General features: G+C 40.3%; 1 protein-coding gene across 6 annotated transcripts in view; it reads left to right on the forward strand.

The window, feature by feature from the left end:
* rubcn (rubicon autophagy regulator) overlaps positions 1–20,135 on the forward strand; it is a 79,340-nt gene that overhangs the window by 43,373 nt on the left and 15,832 nt on the right. For 4 of the 6 annotated variants that reach the window (XM_068042381.1, XM_068042384.1, XM_068042383.1 and 1 more), the window contains 9 exons: positions 1,588–1,792; positions 3,245–3,343; positions 5,481–5,555; positions 8,959–9,019; positions 15,490–15,622; positions 16,334–16,479; positions 16,589–16,653; positions 17,139–17,377; positions 18,063–18,124. In XM_068042381.1, the coding sequence (XP_067898482.1) occupies positions 1,588–1,792; positions 3,245–3,343; positions 5,481–5,555; positions 8,959–9,019; positions 15,490–15,622; positions 16,334–16,479; positions 16,589–16,653; positions 17,139–17,377; positions 18,063–18,124 (1,085 nt within the window). The remainder of the gene's footprint in view (positions 1–1,587; positions 1,793–3,244; positions 3,344–5,480; positions 5,556–8,958; positions 9,020–15,489; positions 15,623–16,333; positions 16,480–16,588; positions 16,654–17,138; positions 17,378–18,062; positions 18,125–20,135) is intronic. The other 2 variants (XM_068042382.1, XM_068042386.1) reach the window with 1 other exon arrangement.

The following is a 20,135-nucleotide window of genomic DNA, read 5'->3' on the forward strand; positions in this document are numbered from 1 at the left end:
ACTCGCCGCAGGATTCCTAGCCTCTGACCTGCTCTTGTTGCCACGGTATTTATGTGGCTACTCCAGTTCAGTTTCTGGTCAATGGTAGCCCCTAGGATGTTGATAGTGGAGGATTCAGCGATGGTAATGCCGTTGAATGTCAAGGGGAGATGGTTAGATTCTCTCTTGTTGGAGATGGCCATTGCCTGGCACTTGTGTGGCGCGGATGTTGCTTGCCATTTATCAGCCCAAGCCTGGATATTGTCCAGGTTTTGCTGCATTTCTGCACGGACTGCTTCAGTATCTGAGGAGTCACGAATGGTGCTGAGCATTGTGCAATCATTCCTTCTTAAACTTCCTGTTTCTCTCAAGGTGCGCACACCTGGACCACCTACAGCACAGTTTGGATGGTGCAGTGCAGTTTCTTTTCTACTCTGATCTAATATTTGTACTGGGCTTCAGAGGCACTTTCTGTATTGCAGTAGCATGATGTTTCATTTTCTAACGTGCGATTATATGAGCTCAAAATTACACTCGCAATGCTAAATTATACTTTGTTTTGTTCTGTGAGCTCTTGCCCACCCAGATCCGGATTTAACAACGTGACTGATGTGTTGTGGGCAGACTTGTGGCCCAACTGCTTGGATTGGGTTTAGGTCCCAGGGTAAAAGGATAGATTGCAATCTATTCCGTTTCAGTCCATTTTGTCTTTCTCCTAATTTCAGGGCTAGTTTACATGGTGATAAACAGGTTGTTGGAAATTTTTATCATCTGTGAAATAGATAGGTTTAGGATAAACATCAGTTCATTGTAAAATTATGTTTTGTTTTCGGACATGTTTGACTTTTAATGCCTCCATTTCTCGTGATTCACATTTTAAGTTGACGTAGATTTTAAAATGCAGTTTGTACCAGATACCAAATTGTTAAACATGTTAATAGCATCCTGCTTACTGAAGATTCAGTCTGTGCAGATGTGCAGTAAAGCTGTTTTGGGTCTTTTAAAGTAACTGAGATCGAAATATGGGCCAGTAAGTTTTTAATCATTTGAAAGTTGGCTAACTTCTTTATTCTATCTTTGCTTAACCTACATTTTTTTACCAACCAAATATAGTTTAAAAGAATATGAATGTGATAAAGCTGGCCTGAGTCTCTTCATCCATGGTGCGGACATCCACAATGAGCTAGGAAAAGTAAGAAGAAGGTGCAAGAGGCCCAGTTCTGAACCAAATTCAAGAGAAAAGTAGTGTTTCTTTGGGAGATGACTCATAAGATGAATCCAAGGACAAAGACACAGGATTCATGCTTAAAATTATAAGCTTGATAATTATCTTAAGTTATTGTTCAGGGAGGAAGGATCTTCCAAAGTCCTCTTACCTGACTTTGAGCTCCAAACAAGACCCTTTTTCTTTTGGAGATGCGAGGGCCTAGAACTAACTGGGTGCTCCCATTTCATCAGCTGCAAAGATGTCTAAAGTTGGCTTTCGGAAAATAAGTATCCTAGTCTAATTTGTGGTTTGGGGATTCTCTCATTAATCCTCCTCTTCTGTCCCTCCCTGTTGTATTTACAAAAGATATTGATAATTTGTAAACTTAACCCTTTGTTTAGGAGAATGCCCATTTCAGTATCTCTGAATCACTGATTGCTGCCATTGAACTGATGAAATGCAATCTGATGAAGAAACAAATAGCGGATGATGATGAAGAGGACAGTGACAAAGAAATAAGAGAACTAAAACAAAAAATCCGTATTCGACGGCAGCAGATCCGCACAAGAAAGCTCCAACCTGGAATCCGGGACGCTGAGTCAGACAGTATGTATGGCTGTGTAAATGTGGTATGTTAATAGGTCAAAACCTTTTGAATATTGAATCAGCCCCGATATATGCTGAAGTGGCAGAATCTTGGAATGCAAACCACAGGGTATGTAAATTTAATTTCCAGCACTGATGAAAAAAAATCCATTTGCCTTTGTTGACTAAGTAGGTGGTACCTTGGGGGATGGTTTCATGGTAAATTGTGTTATCTTTGACGAATTTAGCAGTATGACCCCTGTCATGCTATCCAGTTACAGAGGAGTTTTAACAATGTTGTTGGAGGATCTCGGAACAAAGATAATCTGTTGTTTGCTCCTAAAAGTACACTTTTTTTAAAGCATGGAACCATCCTGCATGAGAAGGAAATAACTACAAAAGAAATGCATGAGGAATGAGTATATAAAAATGCATAAAATGTTGAATTGAATCATTCTGTTCAACATTCTTCACCGCTGCAGATAAACAGGGACCATAGCAGAAATTTACTTCAGTGGAATAATCCTTTAGGAAGAAAAATTGAAGTTGGATAGCAGTATTGAATCAAGATATATAATTTCAAATATGACTTAAATCATGGTAAAATGCAAAACTCTTGAGAGGTCTTCAAATTATTAAAATATTAGAATATCTACATTCTACTATGAAATCAATATCTGATAATTTCTGGTTTTAAAAAATATCAAAATTGTAGTTGAGAATTCTGAGTCAGTAATACCAACTTGCAAGGGTTTCTGGAAACCGATAATGTGGTGGAGCTGAAGCACCATCTCATCCTGAGTGATCTGGAGTCACGTCAGAATTTAAAAAAAACATTTCCAACTGTGACCCTCTAATGTGCATAGACACATTCTGAATTGCTGTAAGATGGATTTTCTTTCCTTCCAAAATTTTATATCAAACATTTAAGGAAGGAAGGAAAAACTTCCATTTATATACCACCTTTCACAACTTCAGGACATTCCACAGTGCTTTACAGCCAGTGAAGTGTAGTCACTGTTCTAATTTAGGGAAATGTGGTAGCCAGTTTGCATACAGCAAAGTCCCACAAATATTGAGATAAATGTCCAGTTATTTGTTTTTAAGTGGTGGTTGAAGGATAAATTTTGGCCAGAATTGTGGGGAAAACTTTCGCAGCTTTTCAAATAGTGCCATGGATTCTATTCTGCCTACCAGAAAGGGCAGATGGAACTTTAGCTTAAAGTCTCATCAAAAGACATTACTCTCTCAGTACTGCACTGAAGTGACAGCCTTGTTTATGTCACAAGTCTCTGGAATGGGACTTGAACTCATTGCTTGCCTCTGAGTCAGAAAGTATTCAGCCATGGCATATGGTAGTGTTAATTCTTCATGGGCTTATCTACATGCTTATTAACTTTCCATTTAGTTGAGTTGCTAAGTGAGCCCCTAGTAAATTGCAACATTTTCACAAAAATGTTTTCTCCTCTACAGCCTGCACCACAGAGAGTGGGTCCCCTATTAGTTCCCATGATTCTGCACCACTATCAGATTCTGGATCTACTGATGGAGTGGATGAATTTGAGTTAAAAGGTATTGTTATAGCTAAAAGAACAAATTGTGGAACAGGAGTTCATTTTGCTTATGTAGCTGCTCCTTTCAGTAGACTATATATAAATGCACTGTCCTGGACTTGCCCCAACTGTTTAATTTTATGAGAAAGGTAAGTAACCATAGATGAAACTTGTAAGTAGACAAAATTCTGAAAATCTTCCATGAATTATGATAATTCGTAAAACTCCAGGGTATCTACATTATTCCACAAATGACATTCTAATGGTCTGAGGGGATCAAAAACTCATGTTCGCTGTCTGTTTCATAAGCTTATATATCGCAATTATTATTGATTCATTGCTTGTGAATTAAATATCTTTGGCATTTGGTTCATATATCTAGCACTTGGTGAGGGAGAGCAAAGGACATTCTTATTATAGTCTTCCTAGTATTATACTCAACTTTTATTGAAGAACTTGTTCAAGTTGGGTAACTTTCATTTTAAATATTTCAGAACCTGGATTCTGTATCTCAGTATTTTCTCCAATGAGAATAAATTCAATTCTGTTAACATCTGCTTTGTAAGTTTGTGTTCTGAACACTGAAAGCAGCTTTGTTAGTATTCGCTGTGCTCCAGTGCAATTACATCCTTTTTGAAGAAGTCATCACTGTTTAGGGCAAACACATTTGACAAAGGGCATCTTCGTCACTTAAGCAGGATGGACTATAGCCAATTCAACTATCATTGGTTACTTTATCCAGAGCTTTTCTTGTCATTCAGTTTGGACTTGATACTCTATTTTGCTATACATTGTCATCCATCTCCACTTGTAAAGATTTTTTTGAATGGGAAATTTAAATTAGCCATATTTGCACAAAAAATTTGACTTTGTTTTAGAACTTGAATTGTAAGCTCATCAAGAGGATGGTGCTTTAAAATAGAACTTTTAGTCTAGAGAAAGGGTCAGATGCTCTCACTTCGGGTATGTTGCCAAGTCTATGCAGCATGAGCACTCCCAAATATGAGGAAAGAATGCTAAAGAACACATCCAGAATGCAGATGTTAAGCGAAAATTCAAAACCAACAAAAAAGTCAAGGGAAGAGCTGTTTGTCTATTCGAAAGCACCACATGATAAAGTTGGATCCCAGAAGACTGAGCTCAGCTACAAACAGACAAGGAAAGAAACACCAATTATATTGTATTTTATTCTGTCCAATCTGCAGCAAGGTATTCATGAGACCAGAAACAGAGACTCCATCGAATTTTGTGATGTACTTCAAAATATCAAATTATCCTCCTTTTTCCTCCTTCCCCAAATTGACGACCTCTTGCTTGGTTAGATACACAGCTGAGAACATTCTAACATTGGTCACAGGTTCTTCCTCTATCTGTACTCCTTTAGTAAGAGAAACTTACGCTGAAGATTATTAGTGATCATTTTTTTTTACAAGGTTTGTCTCCATGTGTTATCATGTGCTGTGGTTTATCAGAATTAACAACATCTCTCAAACTTCTTGTACCCGAATCTTAACCACTGTTAATTTTTTGTGGCTATATATACATAACATTAATGCAACTGACTGGCATTAAATGTGAAGTAAAGAAAATCTGACCGACAGTGCCTTAAACAGCTGTATAGTTATTGCACTCCAAAAATGGTAATTTGAGGGTGCCATTTTCACAAATAGTTTGACATCTGCAAACTCAACAAGGAGGTTTTCTGTTAATTTTTTTTCTCTTCTCCACCCTCTCACCACTTCATCAAATGGCATAGTTGGAGCAGTGTCACAGCTGAAGTTGTCTCAAAATCTGTTCGTCGTTGATCTGCGGTGAAAGTGGGAATGGGAACTGGTCAGCAATCATGAGTGTACAACATTTTGAGGGGAAAAAATCTTCTAATGACTCTCAAATTAAGTGTACTTTTATTTTAAAAGTTCTGCTGTTGAACATTCCCTTAAAGTGTAAATTCTGTTTTATTTTTTCTGTTAAAGCCATGATATTTTTTTAATTCAGCACAGTAACCATTAAGTGGATAAGTACTCCAGAGTGGTAGTTGTAGTTTAGTTTTGGTTTTATTGGGCAGTACTTTACTACCAACCTGCCTACTGCTCTTAAACTGCTGCTGGGAAAAGCCGTTGGAATGATGTGAATCTTATTGTCACTGTGTCACACAGATTGTATTGATGAGTCAAACCTCATTCATATGTCAGCGAATGGGCTCTCAGCATCAATGGCATCATTGTTTTCAGGTATTTCATTAGTGATTTAGATGTTTGATTTTTGTTCCCAATGCTTGTTTTCCACAGTACTTAAGGGAGAGCTCAGTCTGCTAACAATAGGTTTTTAAATTTTCTCATTTTTCCCCTTTTAACTTCACTCATATTTTTTTGTGTTTCAGTCCGATTTTCAATGAGCGCCTAACACAATCCTCGAAGACTTATTTATTATTTTCAAACTTTGTCATTTCAAAATAGCAATGAGTGTGAGATGTAAGGCAGGTTTTGTGCTAAAAGAAATAGTGAATCCTTAACATTAGACAGATGAGGCCTGCATCCTATTAAAGATGAAAAAGTATTGCTTTAGTGCTCTGTGTATTGTCAGGCAAAGGGACAAAGTTCTGTCTTTCTAAATTTGAAGGAAAACTTTGGTTTCAAAAGACTTGTACTTAATGCACAGTACATGCGAGTGTCCAGTTTCTCTGACTTCTGCTACTGTTGGATGGTGCCATGCCGTAACCAAGTGCTTCCCCACATGGAGGCAGAGTGGTTGAGAATTGGTGGGTTGAAAGTTGTCTTTGGGCAACTGTTCTATTCTGGAAAGCCAGTTGGTGAAGGATGATATTGGAGCCAATATTTACTCAATCTTACATTTGTTTAGAGTGAAACATTACAAGCATACACCTCAACTCAATCACACACCACTTTCAGTAAGTTGTCTCTTTTATATATGCTCAAGTGAAACACCAATTAATGCTCTCCACCAGCACATAATTAAACGCAGTTGATATACAATTAACAACTGCTGCATGTAGGCAGCCAAAAGCAGCACTGAATGAGGTCTGAGCAGGCTGATGGCATGGGAGAGAGAAACAATAGAGGGCAGAAAAAATAACTTCTACCATTACAAAAAAAATTGGGATTTGTTATTGGAACAATTATTTTGTGTGCTTAAATAACAGTTAATTAAGGGTGAAGTTATTTAAACCAAGTCCTGAAGGACCACAACAGCGCTTATTTTCTGAGTGGTGATCCCTTTATTTTGGCACCTGTTTGGTACCTTAGTAATTTTTACCCCTCCCTTTAATGTAGCAGTTCCATAGGTATCAGTCGCCCTTGTCCAAGTGGCCATTTATCATCGTATCAATGTTATTAACAAGCGAGGCTAATACAACTCTAGAATTTCAATGCACTAAGTTTCTGGAAGTTGTCTCCAGGTAGCATTTTGGAATGAGGACCCCTGGGTGGTTGATTTTGCTTGCTCTAATTTGGAGATGTTCAGACCACTTTTGCCTTCAATGCTACCTCAACAAAGATCATCCAACTCAGTGCAGCTATTGGGGATCTTGAGTGTTGTGTTTATTGATAAATTTGTAGTTTTTTTTCCTTTGGCAAATTTATAATAAAAGACTTCAGCTCTCCCTAGAGTTCTCTGGCTCTCTGTTTTGTGTTGGTTTTTGTTGTAGTTAGGCTCCAGAAAGGACCTTTCCTTGAGAAATGTAAAAGTCTATTTATTATTTGGGGTAGGTGGAATCTTATCTTTACACTCTATTATACTGGTGTGCAGTTACTAAATCAGAGTAATGCTTAATGTTCTTCCATTTTCATTTAATTATCATCGCTGGCAAGTATACGGGGAATGTTGGCAAAATATGCTAAACTCACTAATTAGGAAAAGTGCCTCTGAAAATAATTACTGTGAATTCTCCTGTACTGCCATGACACAGCTCAAAATTAACTGATCATCTAGACCAGGCAGTAAGTTTCTCAATAGACCAATTGCCATTTGAGTTTCTCTGGTCTGATGTATTGGGAAAGCATTCCAGTGTTTGGCACATTCATTGTGTAGTCCTCATGCATACGATTAAGATCTCTTCCTACGGCATTTTGCAAATAGGCCTGCGACTTGGGGGTAAAAAGTAGATTACATATGAATTCTGTCATGTTGGCAGACCACGACTGTGACTGAATCCTGGCTTCTGTAGATTCTGCAGTCTTGTGAGCCCTGCTGAGAGAGATAATACAATTAATTACATTTGCACGAATGGTGAAATTCACCATCTTTTGTTCCAACCTAAAGCATCTGGTTCATATTCAGCACATTGATTTTAACATTTAAATTTGTTCTCCCATGCAGTCAGACTGCATGGGAGTTTTAAAAAAAAATGACAGTATATTTCTTGCAGTTTTAATGGGGTAACTTTTAAAGTTTGATCCTACTATGTTACAGTTTTAAACTGTTAGCTGTGTTCTAAGGAATGGTCCTTTTGCAAGTATTGTGCTGTCTTAGTGTTCTCCATTTTCACTGGATTTAATCTGAATGTGTCCATTGTTAAACTTGATGGAAGTTAGGTTTGTTGCTGAGTGTTCAATGTTGCCACTTTTCAACTGCTTTTTGAATATTGTTTCAGGGTTAGCTAACCATCTGATTCAACTTAGTGCTCTCTGGGTTTGAATTTACTGTAGAATCTTTTAGCTCAGTTGACATTCCTGTTCACAAGAATTATTTTGTACAGTTTTTTCAGACATGTGCCAATGACTATGCATGATAAAGCTCAACAAGACGTAACAAATAAGCTGCTTCAGTTTCTTTACCGTGAAGAGAAAGTAATTTGAGCAGTGTTGACCTATTATTGTCTATTGGTCACATGGCCTCTTACAAGTGTTACCTACATGGCATTTACACCCAAGGGCTTTTTTGTTAATTTGCAGTTTGCAGGATGTGCTAACTATATAGTGGAGTATAACTCCCTCATTTGATATTCACTATGTGGAAGGAATGTCACCTTTTATAGTGAAACAAATTTGGCAAAATCACAACTTCTCCATTGCTATTTCACAGTTGTGTAAAAAGTTGATCACACCACTGGACAGTCGGTCACTACAATTTGCTTGAATTAATGTTTAAAATAGTTCTGATTTTAGTCCTGGCACATTTTTTCTTTTCCTTGGCTAAAGTGGTGAACAAGTGGCATTTAGGGTTTTAACCAATGTCACTGACGACTCGGAATAGCACAATGATTTCTTTTCTCCACTTCCCTGGTCCTGTTGGAAACTCATTATGTAGGAAGTAACAGGCATAAGCATGTGTCCTACTGTTCTGTGATCCAGTATTTTAGACATTCAGTACAGTGTGCTGCTCACATTTCAGTGCCATTAATCCATTGGTTTTGTTTGAAAATCTTCAGTTGATTTAGTTGAGTTCCAGATTGTAAATTGCATTTTTGGGTTTACATGCAGTAAAATACAACTTTGCCTAGTTCACTCGCACTCTGAAAATTAGGATCTGTATTTGCAGAAGCTTTATTTAAACTGTTTCAAACTGCTGTATTAGTATTGAACTATTCCTACATACGTTTGGAAAATGGCCTTTTCGGATCAGGCTGTAATCCTTGAGTGCATGTCTTGAGTGCTGTGTGTTTGTTTTATTTTCCAGATGCAGATATTAGGAGGAGTTTGGCTTCAAGGAACAAGTCAATGATGAGCTCAGAGTCCATGTAAGACTGAATAAAATCTGTAGTAGAAACATTTTCACTTAGAGTTCAACTCTGCATAAATCTATGTATACTTGATGTGAAATGCCAAAGCGTGGACAAATTGCACTTCGAGGTAGTAAATTTCACCTTCGCTGTCTTATAGAACCCTCCTAATTTTAATTTATATTGATTTGTCGCAATTATAACAATTCTTCAAAGCTGCTGACCCATTCCCACCAACTCTAGGGAGTACGCTTTAAGTCAAATTATGAGCCACTAATCTAAAAGGTGCTGATTACTACATGATATGGTATAACCTCCCAGATTTAGTTTCATTGAGGTTGCGTAGAACAAAAATAAGTAATAGGTCTATAATCTGATTTATTTGCTATAGTACTGCTATTATCAAATTTCTTTTAAATTGCTTGTCTCACTGACTAACACTGTATAAATGGAGTACTGATCCTTTGTTCACACCATCCTCAAGGATTCATTCTTGGATCCCTTCTTTGCTGTTTCTTGGCAACACCACAGACATGGATCAACTTCCACATGTATTTTGGTGATACTCAGCTCTAGCTCTCTACCAGTTCTCTTGTCCCCTTCTGTCTTTGTGCTGTCGAACTGTCTGACATCCAGTCTTGGATGAAATGCAATTTTCTCCAGATAAACATTTTTGGGTTTACATGCAGTAAAATACAACTTTGCCTAGTTCACTAACACTCTGTGAAAATTAGGATCTGTATTTGCAGAAGCTTTATTTAAAGGACTGAAGCCTTGTCCTGGATCCCCAGCACAAAATCGGTAACCTTGTTAATGACTGCATTCAGCTTCTTGGCCACTGTCTAAGGCTGAACCAGACTGTTTGCCACCTCAACATCCTGGTCAGTCTTGAGCTAAGCTTCCAGCCCCATTTCCCCTCCATAACTAAGGAAACCTACATCTACCTGTGTAACATCACCCGCTTCAGCCCATGAACTGGAGACCATGAATAACATTGTTCTAATGTAAATGAAGCATATTATTTCAAAAATTCAATCATTAGTAACTAATTAGAAATTAAAACCGGAAACTACAGCATTAAGTCAAGGCATAAACAGACTTCTTTCTGTTAAATTTAGGACTATTATGTACTTCCTATTGAGGGCAACAAAATTTCAGCATTTCTGGAGTTGGGCTTGAAAATTTGGAAGGCATTATTAAGCCCCAAGTCAATAGAAAATGCTTAAGGCTACAAACTTATGATGTGAAACATTACAATATATTAATTAAAACTGAATAAATGGTCCATGCTGGAATAAAATTGAATAGATCTAACTCCTGTTTAAGTCTTCTGATGAGGCTGCTGAACAGAGGAATAACAACTTCGACTGAAAGATAACTTGCCGCAAATGGATACTTGATGATGGCTTTGGCTTTCTGGCAAAGCCATAAGAAACTGTATAAAATGGTCATGTAGTTACAAATGAGGTCATTTAGAAATGTACACCAATGAATCATTGTGGAACATCAGGGAGGATGAGTGTTTCCTGGATTGTACATTCCAGGAAGTGGTCACCCCTGGCAGCGAGAGTTCAGAATAGTAAATTAGTGGCCATTCAGAAGAGTAGGAAGAGGCAGAAAGTGCGGGAGTCTTCAGGGTGTGTGCCAGTCTCAAACCGGTACGAGGCATTGGAGACTACTGCAATGACGCATTGAAGGAGTGTAGTCCAGACCATGGCACCAATGTGCAAGGGACTGCACAGGAGGGAACAGCCAGGAGTAGAAATGCCATCATCATAGGAATTTTTATAGTTAGGGGGTCAGACAGGCATTTCTCTAACTGCCATCGTGAGTCCCGCATGGTGTGTTGCTTCCCTGGTGCCAGGGTAAAGGACATCACGGAGATGGTGTCGAATATTCTGCAGGGGAAACGGAGTAAGCCAGAAGTTGTTGCACACGTGTTGAAATCCTACAGTCAGTCAGATTTTCAGGAGGTAGGGAGGAAGTTTAAAAAGTAGGACCTTGGAGTAATCCAGAGATTACAACCTTCCAGTGCCACTTGCTCGCAAGAGTAGGAATAGGAAGATCAGGAGGATCAATGTTTGGCTTGAGGCATGGTGCAGGAGGGAGGGCTTCAGATTCCTGGGGCAGGTTGCATCTCAACAGGACTGGGACCAATGTCCTCATGGAGAGGTTCACCAGTGTGGTTTGGAGGCTTTAAAATAAAGTGGCATGGAGTTGGGCACCGGCATATGGAAGTAGAAGAGAGGGATAAGGTGCGTAAAGGAGTTAGTGCAAGAGAAGGAAGTAGTACCGTATTAGATAGTAGCAGACTAAGAAGGGCTACGAGGAATACAAGGACAGGTTTAGAATGCATGTATGCAAGCGCACAAAGTGTGAATGAATTCGGTGAGCTACAAGCACAAATAGCCGTGTGGGAATCTGATGTAATGACATTGATGGAAACGTGGCTTAAAAATGGTGAGGACTGGGTGCTTAATATTCAAGGATACAAAGTATTCAGAAAAGATAAGGAAGGAAAAATGGGAGGTGGGGTGGCATTACTAGGGAAGCCGTTGTGTTGGAAAGAGGGGATGTCCTTGAGGGGGCCAAAGACATTTGGCTAGAGCTGAAAAGCAAAAAGGGTATGATCACATTATTGGGGGTATTCTTTAGGCCTCCAAATAGTGAGAGGTATTTAGAGCAGCAAATCTGCAGGGAAATTAGAGATGCGCAAGAACTGGGCGACTTTACCCAAACATTGAGATAATTCTAGAGTAAAGGGTAAATAGGGGGAGAAATTTCTGATATGTATTCAGGAGAACTTCCTTCATCAGTATGTTCTGGATTTAACTTGGAAGGAGGCATTGCTGGGTCCGGTGCTGGGGATGAGTTGGGCCAAGTGTCTATGAGGGAGCAGTTGATTAAGAGTGATCATTGTATCATAAGGTTTAGATTAGTAATGGAGAAGAGCAAGGAACAATCTAAAGTAGAACTTCTAAATTGGAAGAGGGTTAATTTCGATGGGATGAGAGGGGATCTAGCCATAGTAAAATGGAACCGAAGTCTGACGGCAAAAGCGGTAACAGAACAATGGGTAATCTTTTAAGGAGGACATGTTTAAGGTACAAGCTAGATAGGGATAGCCAATGAGCATGAAAGATGGGGAAACCAAAGTGAGGGCTCCTTGGATGACTAGGGAGAGAGAGAATATTATGAAACAAAAAAAGAGGGTGAATGATGCATGTCAGGTGAATTCTTCATGAGAATCGGGCCAGATACAGTGAGTTGAGAGAGGAAGTGAAGAGTAAAATAAGACTGGCAAAGAGCGAATAAGAATAGAATGTCGGTTAACATAAAAGGGAGCTCAAAACTCTTCTGCCAGCATGTATCTAAAGAGGCGGGGTGGATCCTTTTAAAGACAAAAGAGGGTGATGTATGCTTAAAAGTACAGGGCAAGGCTAGAATACTTAATGAGTACTTTGGATCAGTGCTTACTACGGAGGAGGAGGTCGTCAAAATATTGATAGAAGTGGCGATGGTAGATAATGGATGGGGTGAAAATTGATAGGCAGATGTACTGGAAAGGCTGGCTATGCATAGAGTGGATGTCACCTGGTCCGAATGGCTTGCATCCCAGGTTGGTAACGGAAGTAGGGCTTGCCCTAATCTTCCAATCTTCCTTAGATTTGTGGGTGGTGCTAGAGGATTGGAGAGTGGCAAATGTGACCCCCTTATTCAAGAGAGGGTGTAAGGACATTCCTAGTAACGATAGGCTGGTCAGTTTAACATCAGTGGTGGGTGAGGTTTAAGAAACAATAATCTGGGAAAAAATCAGTAGGCACCTGGAGAGGTTTGAGTTAATTAAGGAGAGTCAGCTCAGATTTGTAAAAGGAAGATCATATTTGACTAATTGGATTTTTTGATGAAGTAGTAGAAGGTTGATGAAGAGAATGCAATGTATGTTGTCTATATGGATTTTAAGACACCGTTCGACAAAGTACCACCTAAAAGACTGGTAAACAAAATTGAGGCTTATCGAATAGGAAGATTAATGTCATCTTGGATAACAACTTGGTTTAAGGACAGAAAACAGAGTTGTGGTAAATTGTTTTTCAGACTGGAGGATGGTAGACAGTGATATTTCCTAAGGGTCAGTGCTAGGACTATATATAGATAGATATATATGACTTGAATCTTGGAATACAGAGTAAAATTTGCCAGTGATACCAAACTTGGAGGTGTGGCAAACAGGATGGTATCAATCGACTGCAACTGTATGTAGGTAGGCTTGCAGAATGGGCAGACAAGTGGCAGATGGGATTTAATAGAGAGAAGTGTGAGGTGAAGCATTTTGGCAGAGGCAGTTTGGACTTAATGGCATAGTTCTAAAGAGTGTGCAGGGGCAGAGAGACCTGAGGGTCCATGTGCACAGATCTTTGAAGGTAGCAGGACATATTGAGAGAGTCCTTAGCAAAGCATATGGGATTTTGAGCTCATATATGGTTGGAATGAGTATAGTGGGGGAGGCAGTAGCGTAGTGGTATTGTCACTGGACTGGTAACCCAGAGACCCAGGGTATTGCTCTGGGGACATGGGTTCAAATCCCACCACAGCAGAAGGTGGAATTCAAATTCAATTAATAAATCTGGAATTAAAAAGCTAGTCTAATGATGGCCATGAAACCATAGTCGATTGTTGTAAAAATCCATCTGGTTCACTAATGTCCTTTAGGGAAGGAAATCTGCTGTCCTTACCTGGTCTGGCTGACATGTGACTCCAGACCCACAGCAATGTGGTTGACTCTGACATGCCCTCTGAAATGGCCTAGCAAGCCACTCAGTTGTATCTAACCGCTAGCACTGTGGGTTTACCTACCCCACATGGACTGCAGCGGTTCAAGAAGGCAGCTCACCACAACCTTCTCAAAGGCAGTTAGGGATGGGCAATAAATGCTGGCCTGGCCAGCGACGCCCACATCCCATGAATGAATTTTTAAAAAAGCAGGGAAGTTATGTTGAACCTTTATAAAGCTCTGGTTTGGCAAAAACTAGAGTATTGCATCAAGTTCTGGTCGCCACACTCCAGGCAGGACATGAGGGTCCATGAGAGGTGCAGAGGAGATTTACCAGAATGTTTGCAGGGATGATGGATTTTAGCTACAGGGTTAGGTTAGAGAAGCTCGGATTGCTCTCCTTCGAGCAAAGGAAATTGAGGTGAGTTTGACAGAGGTGCATAAGATTATAGGAGGTTTAGATAAGGTAGACAAAGAAAAGCTGTTCTCATGGTACAAGACCAGGGGACACAGATTTAACCTTTTGGGCAAGAGATGCAGTGGGGCTGTGAGAAAGAACTTTTATGCATTGAGCGGTAATGACTCTCTGACTCTAGGCAAAATAAAGTTGAAGCAAAGCATCACTCGACATTGGGGAAATACAGTTGCTAAATGTGGTTTGACATGGAGAGGTGGTAGGTTTAAAAAAAAAGATTTGCTTTCAAATTTATTGTCAAACTATATAGCTGAAATGGAGCTGATGTGCACCAACCAGTGCAGATTGGAATTCATTAAATTGGCTAAATTGCAATTCATAGACACAATGACAGTCGCCAAAACTTAATGTAGCAATGGCATCTGATGTGTGTCTCTTTTAGCAATTTGAAAAAGGCTGTGTTTGCTGACAATGCAACCACTAGGTGGCGCAGTAGTGGCACATGCACAAATGCAGCTTCATCGACTGAAACCTCACTGTCTGCGACTTCTTGAGCAGTTGCCAGTAATAAAAATGGCGCTGCTCAATTTGACATAAATTGAAAGTTTTGGGCAAAGGATACAGGGGAATATGAAGCACTTTTTTGCGCATCGGGTGGAAATGACCTGGAACTCGTTGTCCACAAGGATGGTGGAAGTGGAGACGGTCAATGATTTCAAGAGGAGGTTGGATGGCCACCTGAGAGAAATAGACTTGCAGGGATATAGGGATCGAGGCAGGGAGTGGGATTGACTGCAAAGCTCTGTGAAGAGCCGGCATGGACTCGATGGGCAGAATTGCCTCCTTCTGTACCGTAAATGACTCTATGACCTGGAACTCACTGCCTACAAGGGTGGTGGAAGTGGAGACAATGAATGTTTTCAAAAGGAAATTGGATGGGCACTTGTGGGAGATAGAGTGGGGAATGGGACTGACTGGATTGCTCTACAGAGAGCTGGCATGGTCTTGGTGGACCAAATGGCCTCCTCCTGTGCCGTTATGACTCTGGCTCTATGATATCACCATTTGCTAAAAGAGGACACTTGTGCCTACCCAATTTTTTTAATAGTATAGATAGAATGGTATCTTCCAGTTTCTTGCTCTGTATTCCCCTCAATGTAGAGTGTTGTTTGATTTCACAGGCTCTTTATTGCAGCAAAATACTTAAAATCTTTGTTCTGAATAAAAATGAGACTTTCAGAAATAACAATGTTGCATTTTCAGGTAAAATTTTGTGGTAATTGTGTATTTTTGTTGCAGTTCATTCTCATTCCTGCATTCAAACTCGGCTGAGGCAGTTGCCATGGGTCTGCTCAAACAGTTTGAGGGCATGCAGCTTCCTGCTGCTTCTGAGCTGGATTGGTTGGTTCCAGAGCATGATGCTCCTCAGAAGGTAGGAAATAAATTAATCTCGCCACCTTGCAAATATAGAAAAACTTGATACTATGACTAGTGGCTTGGTAATCACTGCTAAATGAAACCAGTAGTTTTAGAATCCAGGATCCCACGAAATTTCATAAAATAAAATGTACCTGGCTTTCTACATGTAAATTAATATTAAAAACAGTGGCAGCTTGATTATTCACTTTGCAGAAGGTACTCCTAGTGATTGTGGCACAGTGGTTAGCACCGCAGCCTCACAGCTCCAGGGACTCGGGTTCGATTCTGGGTACTGTCTGTGCGGAGTTTGCAAGTTCTCCCTGTGACTGCATGGGTTTTCGCCGGGTGCTCTGGTTTCCTCCCACAGCCAAAGACTTGCAGGTTGAGAGGTAAATAGGCCATTGTAAATTGACCCTAGTATAGGTAGGCGGTAGGGAATATGGGATTACTGTAGGGTTAGTATAAATGGGTGGTTGTTGGTTGGCACAGACTCGGTGGGCCAAAGGGCCTGTTTCAGTGCTGTATCTCTAAATAAAAATAAAGAATAGATCATGAAGTCACCAAAGAACACTGCTGATCACTCAATTAAAAATGTGTTGCATTTCCCACCTGACATGCACTCCGTTCTCTCAAGTAGCACTTGGCAATTTTGTTGCTTTTTGCAAATTTAGCTGATGGTGGACTAACCATTTTAGTTCTCTGTCAAGTAACTTCCTTCTTGTAGCTTTTGCCAATTCCAGACTCCTTTCCGGTATCTCCTGATGATGGTGAACACGCTGATGTTTACAAGCTACGAATCAGAGTGCGAGGAAATTTAGAATGGGCACCACCTCGGCCACAAATAATCTTCAACATTCACCCATCGCCCAAGTAAGCTTTTATACACATACCTGGCTAAACTTTCTCTACATTTACACAGTTTTAAAAAAATATATAAGTTGAGACTATATATGGTAAGATAATGTTTTTGTCGTTAAAGGAGGAAGGTGGTTGTTGCCAAGCAAAATTACCGTTGTGCAGGATGTGGTATCCGAGTGGAGCCAGGTAAGTAATGTTCAGGAATTTCGCAATGTGGTGATGAAGTTGTGCTTATACTTGCTTATACTTCAATATCCTACTGCCTGTAAGGTGTTGTACTTTATTTAGAAATTCTGTTAATGTAAATATTTTATTTTTGTAGCTAACAGTTCCCCCCACTTCTGCGCCCATGATGACTTCCACCCAGAGAGAATGGGCGGTAGGTTTGCTGCCAAACCACTGCCTTGTGCCTTTTAGTATTCGGTTTAAAAATGATACTGCTGGATGCTGAGAAACAATTTTTGTTCAACCATTATAGAAAATAGATTGCTCATTGTTTGAGAGGAGAAAGAATGAGCCATATCCTCACAAAAAATACATGTAGTTTACTGTAGACTTACATTTCTTTGAAAATTCTTCTGTACTGTGGATTTTGATGCAATTCCATGGTGAAGTTACTCTTTCCCCAACAGCTCCTGAACTTGCAAACTTTTCCTCCCTTTTCCTTCCAGACTACATAAAGAGACTACGGTATTGTGAATATCTCGGGAAGTATTTCTGTCAGTGCTGTCATGAGAATGTCCAGTCGGCAGTTCCAAGCCGTATATTGCGGAAATGGGACTTCAGCAAGTATTATGTCAGTAACTTTTCCAAGGATTTGCTGAGTAAAATATGGAATGATCCACTCTTCAATATTCAGGACATTAATAGTGCTTTGTATCGAAAGGTGAAGGCTCTGGATCAAGTCCATGTAAGCAATTTTAAGACATTTTCCTTATTAGGACTGTAAACTAGATTATTTCAATGATTAGAATATGCAGCTTTCCTGATATGTGTGAAAGAGGAACAATGGCAGTGTCTGTGGCATGAGTGCACCATTATTGTTGTATTGCCACCAGTGTGGTATTCATTTTTAGTGTTTATAGTTAGTATCTTAATTATAGTTTTAAAAACATCCACAAATACACTGTGCTCCCCAGATTATTGATAAATTCATTTGTATGCAAAATTATTTTCAAGTGTTAAATTTGTTCTATCTAGTGAGTTAAAATAACAATGTAGAATATATTTTTGTTCATCAGTAGTCTGTAGGGTCTAAATATTGTCACGGGATGTCAGTTTTTCTTTTGCTTACTATATTTCATAAAGTATCTAGCAATAATCTTGACATATAACTATCAATCCTGCTAATTTTCAGCTGACTCTGCATTATGCAAAGGTGTGAGAATTGTTTTGTCCCATTATAATCCCAGTGGGAAGGCGTTAAAAATTTCTCTGATAACTCTCAGTTGGCTGCCAGTAAACCTATTCTGTAGTTGCCTACAGGGGGATAGCAAGATTGAAGCTTCCCCCAAGCTGTGCTTTGTTTATTTTTTAGCAAAACATATAATTTAATAAATACGTTAAATCTTTTCTATTCTTCAAAACATTTTCAGATGCTGAGAATCCAGCTTGTTCACATGAAGAACTTATTCAAAACCTGCCGGCTGGCAAACAAGTGAGTTAGGTTTTTGTAAAAATAAACATTTTGATTCCTTCCAGTTTCCATATTTGCTATATCACTTCTGTGAAATATAGCATAGAGAAGGGAGGAGAGAGTGAAGGTTGATTTGTGATGCTGCCGCTGGCTTGATAATAGAGTATTGTATTCAAGTACCGCCAGCTGGACATGCAAATTTAACTAAATGTGACACATTGCTATTAGTAACAAGACTACCAAATCTCCCATGTATGGACAGAAAGTGACCTTCTGATGAAAGGTCACTGACTTGAAACATTAACTGCTTCTCTCTCCGCAGATGCTGCCTGACCTGCTGAGTATTTCCAGCATTTACTGTTTTTATTTCAGATTTCCAGCATCTGCAGTATTTTGCTTTTATCCCTCATATATGGAGTTTCTTTGTCATCAAAAAATTACTGCACAAGATATACCACATATGGATTCCATTTATTGAGTACTGATGTACATTGCTTGAAAAACTGTGCAGAAAATTGCTTTTAGATTATCTACTGCCTGAAGCTAAAGACCAGTTCTATGAACAACTCCATAACATCATTAGCAGCATCCCCAACACCGAACACCTATTCCTGCTGGGGGACTTTAATGCCAGGGTTGGGGCCGACCATGACTCATGGCCCTCCTGCCTTGGGCGCTATGGCGTTGGAAGGATGAATGAGAACGGGCAGAGACTGCTTGAGTTGTGTACCTATCATAACCTCTGCATCACCAACTCGTTCTTTCACACTAAACCCTGTCACCAGGTTTCATGGAGGCACCCAAGATCACGTCGTTGGCACCAGCTAGACCTCATTGTCACAAGGCGAGCCGCCTTAAACAGTGTTCAAATCACACGCAGCTTCCACAGTGCGGACTGCGACACCGACCACTCCCTGGTGTGCAGCAAGGTTAGACTCAGACCAAAGAAGTTGCATCATTCCAAGCAGAAGGGCCACCCGCGCATCAACACGAGCAGAATTTCTCACCCACAGCTGTTACAAAAATTTCTAAATTCACTTGTAACAGCCCTTCAAAACACTCCCACAGGGGATGCTGAGACCAAGTGGGCCCACATCAGAGACGCCATCTATGAGTCAGCTTTGACCACCTACGGCAAAAGTGCGAAGAGAAATGCAGACTGGTTTCAATCTCATAATGAAGAGCTGGAACCTGTCATAGCCGCTAAGCGCATTGCACTTTTGAACTACAAGAAAGCCCCCAGCGATTTAACATCCGCAGCACTTAAAGCAGCCAGAAGTACTGCACAAAGAACAGCTAGGCGTTGCGCAAACGACTACTGGCAACACCTATGCAGTCATATTCAGCTGGCCTCAGACACCGGAAACATCAGAGGAATGTATGATGGCATGAAGAGAGCTCTTGGGCCAACCATCAAGAAGATCACCCCCCTCAAATCTAAATCGGGGGACAGAATCACTGACCAACGCAAACAGATGGACCGCTGGGTTGAGCACTACCTAGAACTGTACTCCAGGGAGAATGCTGTCACTGAGACTGCCCTCAATGCAGCCCAGCCTCTACCAGTCATGGATGAGCTGGACATACAGCCAACCAAATCGGAACTCAGTGATGCCATTGATTCCCTAGCCAGCGGAAAAGCCCCTGGGAAGGACAGCATTACCCCTGAAATAATCAAGAGTGCCAAGCCTGCTATACTCTCAGCACTACATGAACTGCTATGCCTGTGCTGGGACGAGGGAGCAGTACCCCAGGACATGCGCGATGCCAACATCATCACCCTCTATAAAAACAAAGGTGACCGCAGTGACTGCAACAACTACCGTGGAATCTCCCTGCTCAGCATAGTGGGGAAAGTCTTTGCTCGAGTCGCTCTGAACAGGCTCCAGAAGCTGGCCGAGCGCGTCTACCCTGAGGCACAGTGTGGCTTTCGTGCAGAGAGATCGACTATTGACATGCTGTTCTCCCTTCGTCAGATACAGGAGAAATGCCGTGAACAACAGATGCCCCTCTACATTGCTTTCATTGATCT

This window comes from Heterodontus francisci, chromosome 11, assembly GCF_036365525.1.
Source record: "Heterodontus francisci isolate sHetFra1 chromosome 11, sHetFra1.hap1, whole genome shotgun sequence".
NCBI lineage: Eukaryota > Metazoa > Chordata > Chondrichthyes > Heterodontiformes > Heterodontidae > Heterodontus > Heterodontus francisci.